This window comes from Pan troglodytes, chromosome 2 (assembly GCF_028858775.2).
Source record: "Pan troglodytes isolate AG18354 chromosome 2, NHGRI_mPanTro3-v2.0_pri, whole genome shotgun sequence".
NCBI lineage: Eukaryota > Metazoa > Chordata > Mammalia > Primates > Hominidae > Pan > Pan troglodytes.
Window position 1 is genome coordinate 187520944 of NC_086015.1, and position 14875 is coordinate 187535818.

A 14875-nucleotide genomic window follows, 5' to 3' on the forward strand; every position below is an offset into this window, starting at 1 on the left:
TTTCGAACCCGGTCCAGGCCGCCTCTGCGTGGCTGTGACGTCGCTGTGCCCCGCCTACTTTGGGTGGTGACGCGGCGGTCACGCCCCCGCGCTTACGTCACCGGCCCGGTTCCCTCTCCGGGGAGCGGCGGCGGACGCGCGGCTCCCACCCCTCCCCTCTCACGGGCTCTCCCCTCCCCAGTGTGGCCGCGACCCTACCCTCTGCAAGGCGATGGCCCGCGCCCCGAGCGCAGGCTAGCGTGCCTGGGTGCCCGGCCATGGGCTGTATCGGCTCTCGGAGCCCGGCGGGTCAGGGTAAGAGGCGGAGGCCGGGTACGGGTTGGGGAGTCGGGCTGCGGCCGCCGGTGCGCGGGCCGCGGGTGGGTGGGGGCCTTGAGGAGGGGGCCGGTGTCGGGAGAGGGAGGAGCCTGCACCGGGAGGCGGGCCAGGCAACAGGAGGGAGCGGGAATGAGCAGGGAAGGGGCCAGACCGACTCCGGTTCGCTCCCACGGCCTGCCTGCCTTGGGGTTTTGCAGGGCAGACGCATGGTCTCGCCGCTGGCTGCCGTGTGCCCACTGCTCAGGGTGTCCGGAGACGCACAGCCCCGGGAGGGGCTGGGCAGCCCGATGCCCCCACCACTCCAGCCCTCGGCGACTGGCCTTGCGCGCCCACACACACACTCCCCTCCGCCTACACCTCTGCCTTCACCGTCCTGGGAGTGGCCCTGTGCTGGGAACCTGCTTCTCCCAGCCGTGTCCCCATCTTCTTAAAGAGGTAGCCTTTCGGTCCTGGCTAAGCACCCTACCACAGAATTTTTGTCGGACATTGACTCCCCTCTTCAGTCAGTCGGCGAAGGGGGACTGAGGTCCCGTCTGGGGCACCTGTGAACACTGAATCACCTCTCACCTATTACAGTTGTTTTAATGTCCTGCCCCCACTCAGCAAAAACAAATCACTCTACTCTGTGGAGGGAAAGAGGAACCCAGAGGCAGGCCATCAGGGCTTCCTTCCCACAGTGCTGACCCCTGCCTGGGCCTCGGTTTCCGTGGGTGGCCATGCACACCGGGCCTGGCCGTAGTCCTGTGCATCAGAGGTCGGCCAGCTTCCTTTACTCCGGTGTGGTGGATTTCTCGACGCATAAGGCAAGGCAGGACTGGGTTTGGGATGGGTCCTGGACCTTCAGGGCAGGTGGTCAGTCACACAGGCCTTGGTGTGGTTGGTACTTGATGTTCTTTGGAGCTAAGACTGGCTGAGATTTGTACTTCCCTTGAGGAATTCTGGGATTTGTAGTCCTGAGTTAACCTCGTGGCTTTTGAAGCTGAGGAGCAGCTGACTGCTCTGATCTCTCTGGCCCTGCCAAGGCTTGGAGTTCAGGAAGTCATCACCTTCTCTTGTCAGGGGTGAGTTTGGCTGACCTCAGGACTGGCCTCGAGAGCCCTGGTTAGGTACCAGTTGGGGGCCAGGGATGGCCTGTAACCTCCTGTTTTCCTTCTGGTTGGTAGCATTTCTGGGGACCAACAGCTGGCCGAGGCTCAGGGATAGAGACGGCTGCTCCAGCTAAAGGTCAGTTGTGATGTACGTTGCCTGTTGGCACTGTCTAGGGAATGGGCCTCAGCTCCCCGAGTCCCAGAGAGCTTGGCTGAGCCCTGGTGTTCCCACCTCCTCAGAGCCATGAGGCAGGAATGTTCTCCTTATGTGACTAGGCACAGGTTCCAAATGGGGAGGGGACTGGCTCAGCATCCGGAGCCAAAACAGGAATAGAACTGGGAGCTGAGCCTGGAGCGGTTCTGGGCTTTTGGTTCTCTGCATCAACACAGCCAGCATGCCTATGATTTCTGTGCTGGGCAAAATGTTTCTGTGGCAGCGTGAAGGGCCTGGAGGACGATGGACTTGTCAGACAAGTCGCAGAGGTGAGACCAGGGATCATGGATGTGATCTGGGAGATGATGGGAAGCTGAGCAGTAGGGTGCTTAGGTGGAAAAGGAAAATTACTCTGGCTTAGATATTAAGAACCAGGCTGAAACAGGGAGAACCAGGTTGGGGCCAGACAGGGCATCAGGAAACGGCTTCAGGGGACAGGGGTGAAAATCAGAAAAAATATCATGAGTTCGTCAGAAAAGAAGAGTAAAGAGCTGTGGACCAGCTGAGGCTGGCGAGAGGAAAGAAGGCAGCAGGAAGAGAGAAGAAAGGCAACCCTCCTGCAAAGGGTCCAGGGTGGCGGTGGTGGGGGGACAGTGATGGCGGAAGAACTCAGTGTGCTTTCCAAGAGGAATGGGTAGGCTGGGAAACGGGAAGGAGAGTCAGAATTTATCATTGTTTGGTTTCACCCTAGGGTTTTGAGGCAAAATTTATCCAGAGCAGGAAGGTGGCAAGTGGGCTGCCACAGAATGGCCCCAGGGGCCCGAGGGTCAGTGATGTGTGGGATGGGGGCTTTTAGAGTTGAGGAGAGCACTCAGTGGGCGCTGATCTTCTGGAAGGTGGGGGAGGGGCCGAGAAATGATACGGCAATACTGGATGAAAATGGGGATCTCTGCAGAAGTAGGGGCACAGCTCAACAGCCTTTCCCCTTCCTCTCAGTGTCCTCGGACCCCGCTTGGGCTGTGGAGTGGATCGAACTTCCTCGGGGTCTCTCTCTATCCTCTTTGGGATCTGCTCGAACCCTCCGAGGCTGGAGCAGGTCCTCCCGCCCTTCCTCGGTGGACAGTCAGGACTTGCCAGAGGTGCTGGGCCCCTGGTGGTGGGGGGAAGGAGGACGGCATCCATTTAAAGGGGATCTGCAGCCCCCACCCACGCCTGGCCAGCCAGCTTCTGGCTCCCTTTTCCGGCGAGCGGAGGCGCTATCCGGCGGCGGGCCGGGAGGCCGCCCCCGTGCCGGTCTGCTCTGCTCGGCGCTGTGCCAGCAGGCGGAGAGCTCGCGCCTTCCGCGCTGACGTCAGCGCATCCCGGGCCGTATCCCGGGAGACCCTGTTGCGTGGTGATGGGTTGCCAGGGAGACATACACCTTTTCTCTGGGCCTGGGCCGCAGCTGCGCGGAGCGCCGGGCACGGATGGCGGCGGCTGAGGGGAGCGAAGCGAGGGAGGGAGAGCAAGCTAAGAAACACCCAGCAGGTGCTCCCCCGCCGAGGCCTGGCTGGAGGCTACTGGCGCCACCCTGGGGGCCCTGTCAGCCAGGTACCCAAGGGGAGGGATCGAGGGTGGGCCTCAGGTCAAGGGGCAGTGTTGGTTGGCTGCCCTTGTGAGGGACGGGAACGTGATAGAAGAGAGCTGGGCAATGCCGGGGAGGGATGTGTGCCTCCAACTTCATTAAGTGAGGGCAACATTTGCTGGGGCTTGTCAGGGAGCCCTGAGCCAGGTACAGGGTGGAGTTAGGAACTTAGGTGCATCAAACTTAGGCCTTGCCATCCTGAGCTCCCTCAGGAGACAGACAAGGGCAATGATGGGGGCGGGGTGTGTCAGAGAAAAGAAGAGGCTGTCGGCTGAAAGCATTATTTGCAAGTGACACTTGAGATGGGCCTTAAGTGATGGCAAGCATTTTTTCACGTAAGGATGGCATTCTTGGCCCAGAGGAAAGCTGAGTTCCTTTTCCTGGAGGCAGGCGGGCTGCTTGCTGACAGCGATTGGTGGAGAAGGGTTTTCGTTTTTTGTTATTTATTTTTATTTATTTATTTTTTTGAGACGGAGTTTCGCTCTTGTTGCCCAGGCTGGAATGCAATGGTGCGATCTCGGCTCACCGCAGCCTCTGCCTCCCGGGTTCAAGCGATTATCCTGCCTCAGCCTCCAGAGTAGCTGGGATTACAGGCATGCGCTGCCACGCCCGGCTGATTTTGTATTTTTAGTAGAGGCGGGGTTTCACCATGTTGGCCAGGCTGGTCTCCAACTCCCGACCTCAGGTGATCCGCCTGCTTCGGCCTCCCAAAATGCTGGGATTACAGGCGTGAGCCACTGCGCCCGGCCTGAGAAGGGGGGTTTTATTGGGCAGAGGAGATCAGCAGTGGATTCAAAGGAGGCTTGGAAGGAGGCAAGGGTGTCACAGAGTGGGATCCTTCAGGGCCTGGGTATGATGCCTGCACTAACCTCACTGGACAGTAGCGTAGGCTAGACAAGATTTTAGAGATGTGTTGTGACCAGCTGCACTCCAGGAAAACTGTTTACATTATATCTTACCTCATTCATCCAGCCTTTGCATTTTTGTTTGCTTGTTTTTGAGACAGAGTCTTTTTCTGTCGCCCAGGCTGGAGTGCAGTGGCACAATCTTGGCTCACTGCAATCTCCGCCTCCTGGGTTCAAGCAATTCTCCTGCCTCAGCCTCCTGAGTAGCTGGGATAACAGGCACCCGCCACCATGCCCTGCCCATTTTAAAAATTATTTTTAGTGGAGATGGGGTTTCACCATGTTGGCCTGGCTGGTCTCAAACTCCTGACCTCAGATGATCTACCCACCTTGGCCCCTTGGCCTCCCAAAGTGCTGGAATTACAGGCGTGAGCCACCACGCCTGGCCCAGCCTATGCATTTTTTTTTTTTTTTTGAGACGGAGTCTTGCACTGTAGCCTAAGCTGGAGTGCAGTGGTGCGATCTCGGCTCACCGCAACCTCCGCCTCCCGGGTCCTGGTTCAAGCAATTTTCTTGCCTCAGCCTCCTGAGTAGCTGGGATTACAGGAACGTGCCACCATGCCCAGCTAATTTTTGTATTTTTAATAGAGACGGGGTTTCACCATGTTGGCCAGGCTGGCCTTGAACTCGTGACCTCATGATCCGCTCACCTCGGCCTCCCAAAGTGCTGGGATTACAGGCATGAGCCACTGACGCCCGGCCAGCCTATGCATTTTTAAGAAATTATTCTGTATTAGGTGCTGTGCTAAACATTGGGCACTACAGTGACCAAAACAGACTGAATTCCCCAAGAGCCAAAGACCAGTGAGGGAGACCAACAAGAAACAGGAAATGCAAAAGAGACCATTATTACTCACTATGACTAAGGGCCACAAATGGGGTACGTTGATGGAGAGTGATTTGTTAGAGACTACAGAGGGAGGACAGACTACCAAGAGGGGGGCCAGGAAAGCTCCTCTGACGAGGTGGTATTTCAGCCCAAACTGGAAGAATGAGAAAGAGCTAGCCAGCCATCAGAATAGTCCAGAAGAGATGGGGAGCACTACACTCACTACACTTTGGCCTGAGAAAACAGCATGGGATTGGAGGAGGCTGGGGGAACACCACTTCTGCCAACCTGGGCAGGAGGCATTGAGGGCTTGAGAAAGGGCAATGGCAGTAGCAGTAGAAAGGACAGGGTAGGAGCAGGGACTTTGCAGGTGGAATCATTAGGTCTTATCAACAGATATGGGTAAGCAAAGCCAGGGGAGAATTGATGGTAATGCTGAGGTTTGGAGCCAGGCTAGATGGGACAGTGGTGGGTGATGCAAAGGAAAGAGGTCAGGAAGCAGGGCCAGACGTGGGGAGAAGGTGTGGGGGTTTGGTTTCCATCTTGCCGAGTCTGCCGGAATGTGGATGGGAAGACCAAGAGGAGGAGCAAGGGGCAGAGGGGAAGGGAATCCTAAAGAAGTCCTGGATGCCACACTCTTCTTCCTTCCGCCTCTTCCCTCTCCTCAGAGGTCCCACTCGTGGTTCTTCATTTCCTGCCCTGCCTCCATCTCCTCTGGGTGCTGGGAAAGTGGAGGATTAGCTGAAGTTTTGCTTCTCGGGGCCTGTCTGAATCTCCATTGCTTTCTGGGAGGACATAATTCACCTGTCCTAGCTTCTTATCATCTTACATTTCCCTGTAGCCACTGGGACATATGTGGTGTTCCTTCCTAGCTCCTGTCTCCTCCTCATGCCTTTGCTGGGTATGGGCATGTTAGGGGGAAGGTCATTGCTGTCAGAGGGGCACTGACTTTCTAATGGTGTTACCCAAGGTGAATGTTGGAGACACAGTCGCGATGCTGCCCAAGTCCCGGCGAGCCCTAACTATCCAGGAGATCGCTGCGCTGGCCAGGTCCTCCCTGCATGGTATGCAGCCCCTCCCATGTTTCTGGCCACTTTGTCCTTTCTCCTCCCATTTGCACATCCCTTTGGAACTGTTTCCTGTGAGTACATGCTGGGGTCTCCCCTTTCTTCCCTTGCTCAGGTGAATCTCAGCCCCTTCTCCCACCCAAAGGTTCACATGGATCCTAACTACTGCCACCCTTCCACCTCCCTGCTCCTGTGCTCCCTGGCCTGGTCCTTTACCAGGCTTCTCCACCCTCCCCTATCTCCAGGTATTTCCCAGGTGGTGAAGGACCACGTGACCAAGCCTACCGCCATGGCCCAGGGCCGAGTGGCTCACCTCATTGAGTGGAAGGGCTGGAGCAAGCCAAGTGACTCACCTGCTGCCCTGGAATCAGCCTTTTCCTCCTATTCAGACCTCAGCGAGGGCGAACAGGAGGCTCGCTTTGCAGCAGGTGGATGGCAGAAAGGGGATAAGCTACACTCTTGGCACAGGGCTGCTTTCTTTCTTTATTTTATTTAATTTTTTTTTGAGACGGAGTCTCACTCTGTCGCCCAGGCTGGAGTGCAGTGACGCAATCTCAGCTCACTGCAACCTCTGCCACCCCAGTTCAAGCGATTCTCCTGCCTCAGCCTCCCAAGTAGCTGGGATTACAGTTGCCTGCCACCGTGCCTGGCTAATTTTTGTTGTTTTAGTAGAGATGGGGTTTCACCGTCTAGGCCAGGCTGGTCTTGAACTCCTGACCTAGTGATCCACCTGCCTCGGCCTCCCAAAGTGCTGGGATTACAGGCATAAGCCACTACACCCGGCCAGGGCTGCTTTCTTATCTCCTCGGGTCTGACATGGGGGTTGGAGTCTTCCCATACCCTGTTTCTCCTCTCTCCTGTCTTCAAGCTGAGCCCTAGACTTAGCTCACCTTCTCTGCTTATGCATTCTGTCCCTGCGACAGGAGTGGCTGAGCAGTTTGCCATCGCGGAAGCCAAGCTCCGAGCATGGTCTTCGGTGGATGGCGAGGACTCCACTGATGACTCCTATGATGAGGACTTTGCTGGGGGAATGGACACAGGTGAGGGACATCCTGGGCTAGGGCTGTGGTGGACCCACCTGATAGACCTTGGCATTCTTCCAGAGCCACATCCAGAACACTCTCAGCCTTTGCAAGGGGAGGGAGAGGGACAGACTCAGTCCAGGCAGGCCTGGACACTCCAGGGACAGGAAGGCTGTCCACACTCATGGGTGGGAAATGAGCAGACAGAAATGGATTCGTTCCTTTCCCACAGGTGCTGAGGCTTCTCTGCCTATCTGCACAGTTGTGCCTTGCAGTCCTCAAAAAAAAAAAAAAAAAAAAAAAAAAAAGCCGAAAGACCTCAAGGACACCTTCTGTGCAGCCATGTCTCTGGGAGGGTCTGCAGTGCCTTTGCCTCTTCCTCTCCGAGGCAGCCTTCTGGCTGGCTGTGGCAGGGCAGATGAGCTGCAGTGCACAGCCCAGCACCTCGCAGGGCTGCAGCCCAGGTCAACAGGAAGGCATGCTGGGCCTGGACACCCACGGGGCCATGCTGGCTCCAACTCAGCATCCTTGCATTCCAGCCTGTGGGCCTTTCTCTGGGCCAGTGCTTGCAGAGGGGACCCTGCAGGGCTCTGCAGCTGTGTTCGGCCCTCCTTTCATCTTTCATTCCCTAGACCACATGGCTGACTTTCTCTGTAGCTTCTGGGCTCAAGTCTCACAGGCCACCATTCCCCACAACCTCTTTGCCTTTGAAGATTACCTCTACCATCCCATACCCCTCCAGTGAATTAACAAGTTCTCCAAGGCAGGCAATACATGAGAGCAGGTTGGAGACTGCTGCTGTGGTCTGGAGGGCTGATTTGGTTGTCTGAAGCCAAGATGGAACCTTAAACCACAAGCATTTTTGTTTGATTGAGTTCCAGGCCTACTTTGACCCCTGGGGTAATGATAATAACTAACATTTATCCAAGGCTGCTACTAGCCTGTGTGGAATCTTTGTGCAAATTAGAAAAAGGCACCCCTTTCTCTGGCAGGCACAGCCTTTCTCTGGCAGGCCAGGGCATGCTGCTTGGTGAGCAGAGTATGGGTTAGATTTTGCTATTTCTCACTGCCTTGGACAGGCCCTGTTGTGTGATGAGCAACCTGTATGGCCATATGCGGTGACCCTGCATTTATTGCTTGTTAACTGTGTGCCAGACTTTTTTTTTTTTGAGATGGAGTTTCACTCTTGTTGCCCAAGCTGGAGTGCAATGGCACGATCTCGGCTCACTGCAACCTCCGCCTCCCAGGTTCAAGTGATTCTCCTGCCTCAGCCTCCCGAGTAGCTGGGATTATAGGGATGTGCCACCACGCCTGGCTAATTTTGTGTTTTTAGTAGAGACAGGGTTTCTCCATGTTGGTCAGGCTGGTCTTGAACTCCCGACCTCAGGTGATCCACCTGCCTCGGCCTCCCAAAGTGCTGGGATTACAGGCGTGAGCCACCGCGCCCACCTGTGTGCGAGACTCTTGTTCTTGTATTGTTAGAATCTCCAACTCACCATTAAGGACACTGAGGTCTCAAAAAGTTGTGACTGGTTCAAGGTTACCCAGCACCTATCCACCCCTAGAGCTATGCCAGGGGTGGAGTGGGGTGAATGTGGCTTCCAGGTTGTCCAATTGAAATGGAGCCAGCAGGACTGTCTTCTTTTCTCTTCTCCTCACAGACATGGCTGGGCAGCTGCCCCTGGGGCCGCACCTCCAGGACCTGTTCACCGGCCACCGGTTCTCCCGGCCTGTGCGCCAGGGCTCCGTGGAGCCTGAGAGCGACTGCTCGCAGACCGTGTCCCCAGACACCCTGTGCTCTAGTCTGTGCAGCCTGGAGGATGGGTTGTTGGGCTCCCCGGCCCGGCTGGCCTCCCAGCTGCTGGGCGATGAGCTGCTTCTCGCCAAACTGCCCCCCAGCCGGGAAAGTGCCTTCCGCAGCCTGGGCCCACTGGAGGCCCAGGACTCACTCTACAACTCGCCCCTCACAGAGTCCTGCCTTTCCCCCGCGGAGGAGGAGCCAGCCCCCTGCAAGGACTGCCAGCCACTCTGCCCACCACTAACGGGCAGCTGGGAACGGCAGCGGCAAGCCTCTGACCTGGCCTCTTCTGGGGTGGTGTCCTTAGATGAGGATGAAGCAGAGCCAGAGGAACAGTGACCCACATCATGCCTGGCGGTGGCATGCATCCCCCGGCTGCTGCCAGGGGCAGAGCCTCTGTGCCCAAGTGTGGGCTCAAGGCTCCCAGCAGAGCTCCACAGCCTAGAGGGCTCCTGGGAGCGCTCGCTTCTCCGTTGTGTGTTTTGCATGAAAGTGTTTGGAGAGGAGGCAGGGGCTGGGCTGGGGGCGCATGTCCTGCCCCCACTCCCGGGGCTTGCCGGGGGTTGCCCGGGGCCTCTGGGGCATGGCTACAGCTGTGGCAGACAATGATGTTCATGTTCTTAAAATGCCACACACACATTTCCTCCTCGGATGATGTGAACCACTAAGGGGGTTGTGACTGGGCTGTGTGAGGGTGGGGTGGGAGGGGGCCCAGCAACCCCCCACCCCCCCCATGCCTCTCTCTTCTCTGCTTTTCTTCTCACTTCCGAGTCCATGTGCAGTGCTTGATAGAATCACCCCCACCTGGAGGGGCTGGCTCCTGCCCTCCCGGAGCCTATGGGTTGAGCCGTCCCCCAAGGCCCCCTGCCCAGCTGGGCTCGTGCTGTGCTTCATTCACCTCTCCATCGACTCTAAATCTTCCTCTTTTTTCCTAAAGACAGAAGGTTTTTGGTCTGTTTTTTCAGTCGGATCTTCTCTTCTCTGGGAGGCTTTGGAATGATGAAAGCATGTACCCTCCACCCTTTTCCTGGCCCCCTAATGGGGCCTGGGCCGTTTCCCAACCCCTCCTAGGATGTGCGGGCAGTGTGCTGGCGCCTCCCAGCCAGCCGGGCTGCCCATTCACGCAGAGCTCTCTGAGCGGGAGGTGGAAGAAAGGATGGCTCTGGTTGCCACAGAGCTGGGACTTCATGTTCTTCTAGAGAGGGCCACAAGAGGGCCACAGGGGTGGCCGGGAGTTGTCAGCTGATGCCTGCTGAGAGGCAGGAATTGTGCCAGTGAGTGACAGTCATGAGGGAGTGTCTCTTCTTGGGGAGGAAAGAAGGTAGAGCCTTTCTGTCTGAATGAAAGGCCAAGGCTACAGTACAGGGCCCCGCCCCAGCCAGGGTGTTAATGCCCATGCAGTGGAGGCCTCTGGCAGATCCTGCATTCCAAGGTCACTGGACTGTACGTTTTTATGGTTGTGGGAAGGGTGGGTGGCTTTAGAATTAAGGGCCTTGTAGGCTTTGGCAGGTAAGAGGGCCCAAGGTAAGAACGAGAGCCAACGGGCACAAGCATTCTATATATAAGTGGCTCATTAGGTGTTTATTTTGTTCTATTTAAGAATTTGTTTTATTAAATTAATATAAAAATCTTTGTAAATCTCTATATACATCTGGTCATTGGAGGTTCCAGTTATAAACCCATCTTAGTTCCACCCCTTTCCCCTCAAAGGGGGAGCAGGGGTCAAGTGACCCCAACCCATCCTGCCAGGGCAGGGCCGATCTTCCTGCCTCTGGAAAACTTGCTGCAGGTGGGTAGTGGGTCAGATTCCAGGTAGGATGAACTGGGAGAAGCTGGCACCCCAGGTCTGGAGGGGGCTGGGGTGCAGCCTCCAGCTATAGCTGCCTCCTGCCTTCCAAAGGCAGAAGGAATGAAAGATGCACATTCTGGGCTGACGGGCATGGCTAGCACCATCCTAGGCCACCCACGAGGGGCTCATTGGCATTTGTCGTCGCTGTCGGAAGGGCTGCCCTCCCGGGGGAGGCCATGACGGGAGTGGGGCCCCCAGAGTGCATGCACCTCAGTGGTCTCCGTGTCACTGCTGCTGGTGGCACTGTCTCGGAAGCTGGCGAGGGGCGGCCGGACTTTCACACCCTGTGCTGTGACAGAGCCCTCGATGGCCTTCCGGAGCTGGAAAGGTGAGAGGGACAGATGTCTGGACCCAGATGTCAGACTCCTCCCCGCCTTCCTCCCCAGGTGAGCTGGACATAAGCCTCCATGACTTTTTGGAAGTGGAGCAGCTTTGGAGGCCACCATCACCTCACCTCCTTTAGAGTAACGATTCCAATGAGTCTGCCAATACTGGTGACATAAGCATGGTCCACTCCCAGCAGTGAGAAGATAGTGTGAGTCTGCAGTGTGGGGAGAAAAGCGATTGGACTTGATGGACGAGGGGCAGCTCTAAATGACAGGCCACAGGGGCCCAGGACAAGGTTGGTGTGGAATAGGAGGGGTGCCACAGATTGGGAGGGAAGGAGACAGGACTGCTGGAGGGAAAATAATAACAATAGTAATAATAATGAGAATGTTTCTGTGTCCAGGCCTCAGGAACTTGATACTCAAAATCCTTATATTGCTTACACTGACGGAGACATAGGATGGGGGAATAATTCTTCGTCCCATGTTAGAAAGGGGGACGTGGGACAGAACAACTGTTCACATGTGAAATCTAGTGATTGGCCAGGCTCCGTGCTAGGTCTTACATTATCATTTAATTCTAGTACTGTCCTGAGAACTAAGCATTAGGAGAAGCAGCATGGGGCTCAACAGTGAAGTGACTTGTTCCAGGCGGGTCCTCAGGAGTGGCTGTGCAGCCCCAGTCACTTTTCATCACACCAAAGAGGGACACACAACCCCAGTCCTGTTTAGTTGCAGATATACCGAGAAGGGAGAGCCCACACCGACCTTAAGGGCACTTGGGCCCTGAATCCTATGCCTCTCGTTCCACTGCTTCTCAGTTGCCCTCCTACCTGGCTGGCCAGGTTTGGAGTCTCTCTCCCCTGCTCTGGCATTCCAGTCTTGGCCTGAAGCACGCTATGCCTCTCATACAGTCTGCCTTTTCTAGGGTCCAAGCAGCATCCCAAGTTCTGTTGAGATGCAGCTTGCAGTCCAGGAGGACAACGGTCACCCCCATCTTCCCATGTTTTTCTTGCTTTGAGCCCTCCCCTAAGCTTTCACATATAATCACCAGGGGTTCAGAAATTGTCAGCCAGTTCTCCTTATGCTTTAAGTAGATTTTCTTGGGGCCAGATGTCTTGAAAAACGCTCTCCTGACTCAGCAGTTCCTGGAATTCTTGGCCTATCATTTATCTCACTGTTCTGAGTTTACTTGTAAGCCTCTTGGCTTAATGTTTGAATCAAGATGAGCAGTAATAACAGCTTCTTGTGTACCAATTACTCAGAACTCACTTAAATTGCCTTAACACTTTTTAAATGTTCTTACACATTTGAAATTCTTTAGGGAGGGATTTCCAGAACTTTCCTAAATTTCTCCACCCATGGCATGACAGTACTTAGAGGGGCAAGAAGTTCAATTTTAGAATAAGCTCTTCTGGGTGCGATGGCTCATGCCTGTAATCCTAGCACTCTGGGAGGCCAAGGCGGGTAGAATGCTTGAGCCCAGGAGTTTGAGACTAGCCTGCAATATGCGAAACCCTGTCTCTACAAAAACCCAGACATGGTGGTGCATGCCTGCAGTCCCAGCTACTTGGGGGCGCTGAGTTGTGAGGATCACCTGAGCCCAGGAGGCAGAGGCTATAGTGAGCCATGATCGTGCCACTGCACTCCAGCCTGGGTGACAGAGTGAGACGCTGTCGTCTCAAAAAAAAAAAAAAAAAAAAAGTTCTTCTGTGTTTCTTGAATACCTATAACACAGTTGTCATGTGGTTAGCGATTCCTTCTGGCTAACTGGAGTCCTACGTGCTACAAGTTAGCTTTAATTTCCTTGTCTGACTTCAGAGGGAAACGCTTTTATTATAAGGCTTCCTATGTTACTAATCCCTTAGCCTTGTCTTCTTATGGTCAAATAACCCCTCTCATCTTCTCCCAAGGAGCCTATTAAATAGTTCCCTTGAATTTTCTTTTTCTCCACAATCCTAATCAGGTGAGCTTCTGGCGGGCGATATGCCTTTCAGGTTTGCAAACCACTTGCCCCTGACAGTCACCAAGCCTTACCAATTCACTTCCTAAACCTCCTGGCCATCACTGACTGTAGCCTCACTATCCTCACTAAGACTGGGGCTGCAACAGCCTGGTGGGTTCTCCTTTCTGCCTCCCTTCCCTCCAGTCTGGCCCTGCTTATCCTATGCCCTTTGTCAAACTTGAGTACAGCCCAGACTCCCTAGAAGGCCCATGAGACCCTTCCCAAGCCAACCCCAGCCTGTCTTTATAGCCTCACATTCTACTGTGTACTCCAGCTTCCAGCCTGCAGCTTCACATAATCACTCTTCTTTTTCTGAAAACATTCATTTCTTCCACACTTCAGCTCTTCTCTCATTACAGTATTTTTTTTAAACAATGTTTTTTAGTTAAAAAAATTTTCTGGGCCGGGCGCAGTGGCTCATGCCTGGCCAACATGGTAAAACCCTGTCTCTACTAAAAATATAAAAAATTAGTCAGACGTGGTGGCACGCTCCTGTAATCCCGGCTACTCGGGAGGCTGAGGCAGGAGAATCACTTGAACCTGGGAGGTGGAGGTTGCAGTGAGCCAAGATCGCACCATTGCACTCCAGTCTGGTGACAGAGTGAGACTCCGTCTAAAAATAAATAAATAAATAAAATTTTTGTGTTAGAAGACAGTCTCACTATGTTGCCCAGGTTGGACTTGAACTCCTGGGCTCATGCAGTCCTCCCACCTCAGCCTCCTGAGTAGCTGGGACTACAGGTGCGCACCACCATGCCCAGCATATGCTATCTTTTAAAATTCATCTCTCAGTATAAGTAGTAGGAGTAGTAATAGTAATTCCTAACATATATTGAGTATTTACTGTGTGCTAGGCCCTATTGTAAGTGCTTCACATGTTTCAAGTCCTTTAATTCTTAGAAAACCCAGTGAGGTGTGATCCCCATTTTACAGATCGGGAAAGTGAAGCACAGAGAGGCTAAGAAACTTACCAAGGTACACAGCAAGCCAGCATGTGGCAGAGTAAGGATTTGGGTTCAGCTGGTCTGGCCCTAGCTGTGGCTGCCACTCTGGCCTTTACCATTGCTTCTCCGTGGGTGGCCTCTGAATGAATTACTTATTAGCCGGCACAGCGATCTCCAGTTGCACGGGTTCCTAAGTAGTCTCCAGTGTTTTCTCTCTCTTATCTGAATGTTCCCCTCCTGAACTTAATTGGGCGACTACCTATTGATTCCTCAGGCCTGTAAGGACATTTTGAATTCTAATCTTTTATGTTCTTATCACTTCTAGTTCTTTGTACTTTTGTTAGTTGGTTCCTCAAAGACTTCTTCTCTTCTTCTGATTTTTAAGTTTGTAACAAATATCTACTTTGTTCTTTTTCATTTAATTTAATTAGACATCATGGAACCCATTGGAGGGCCCATACTTCTTGGGCCTGGGAACAGTGAACTGACATGGAGAGGGACAACATGGCCTTCTGAAAGAATCCTGGGAGCAGGGCCAGGAAATCTGGGCTCTGGGCCTGACTCTGCTGTGCTGACTCAGGCACGTGACCTCCTCGCTGCATGCCTCAGTTTCCCTGTGTATTAATATGGTTAAAGCCACAGGCTTTTGAGTCAGACCATCCTAGATTCCAGGCCCAGTTCTGCTACTTATTATTATTTTTTTGAGATGGAGTTTCGCTTTTGTCACCCATGCTGGAGTGCAGCGTCATGATCTCGGCTCACTGCAACGTCCACCTCCCATGTTCAAGCAATTCTCCTGCCTCAGCCTCCCATGTAGCTGGGATTACAGGTGCCTGCCACCACGCCTGGCTAATTTTTTGTATTTTTAGTAGAGATGGAGTTTCACCATGTTGGCCAGGCTGGTCTCGAACTGCTGACCTCAAGTGATCCACCTGCTGCAGCCTCC

The 14875-nt window shown here is 54.2% G+C and overlaps 2 protein-coding genes across 13 annotated transcripts in view; one reads left to right on the forward strand and one right to left on the reverse strand.

Annotated features, from left to right (window-relative positions):
- The first annotated feature begins 59 nt into the window (after positions 1 to 59).
- On the forward strand, positions 60 to 10449 carry FAM131A (family with sequence similarity 131 member A). 9 transcript variants are annotated; one of them, XM_016942416.4, is made up of 7 exons: positions 89 to 294; positions 1482 to 1542; positions 2557 to 2699; positions 5889 to 5982; positions 6231 to 6413; positions 6909 to 7025; positions 8669 to 10449. In XM_016942416.4, the coding sequence occupies exons 4-7, from the start codon at positions 5913 to 5915 to the stop codon at positions 9142 to 9144; spliced, it is 846 nt and encodes a 281-aa protein (XP_016797905.1). In that variant the 5' UTR covers positions 89 to 294; positions 1482 to 1542; positions 2557 to 2699; positions 5889 to 5912; the 3' UTR covers positions 9145 to 10449. The 9 variants fall into 9 exon arrangements, with proteins under 9 accessions (XP_016797907.1, XP_016797905.1, XP_063663461.1 ...); XM_063807391.1 differs by having other exon boundaries at positions 97 to 294; positions 1482 to 1889; positions 2557 to 3150; XM_016942415.3 differs by having other exon boundaries at positions 100 to 294; positions 1482 to 1889.
- The window catches only part of CLCN2 (chloride voltage-gated channel 2), a 15546-nt gene continuing 11029 nt past the window's right edge, over positions 10359 to 14875 (reverse strand). For 3 of the 4 annotated variants that reach the window (XM_016942411.3, XM_016942412.4, XM_063807388.1), the window contains 2 exons: positions 11109 to 11195; positions 10359 to 10974 (listed from right to left, as the gene is read on the reverse strand). In XM_016942411.3, coding sequence (XP_016797900.2) covers positions 10780 to 10974; positions 11109 to 11195 — 282 coding nt within the window. In that variant the 3' untranslated portion in view covers positions 10359 to 10779. The remainder of the gene's footprint in view (positions 10975 to 11108; positions 11196 to 14875) is intronic. The other variant, XM_016942414.3, reaches the window with a different exon arrangement.

Coding starts and splice junctions, on each gene's coding strand:
- FAM131A (XM_016942415.3), top strand. CDS start 1,802: ATGCCTATGATTTCTGTGCTGGGCAAAATGTTTCTGTGGCAGCGTGAA. Junction 1,890..2,556: donor TTGTCAGACAAGTCGCAGAG/GTGAGACCAGGG, acceptor CCTTCCTCTCAG/TGTCCTCGGACCCCGCTTGG. Junction 5,983..6,230: donor GGCCAGGTCCTCCCTGCATG/GTATGCAGCCCC, acceptor CCCTATCTCCAG/GTATTTCCCAGGTGGTGAAG.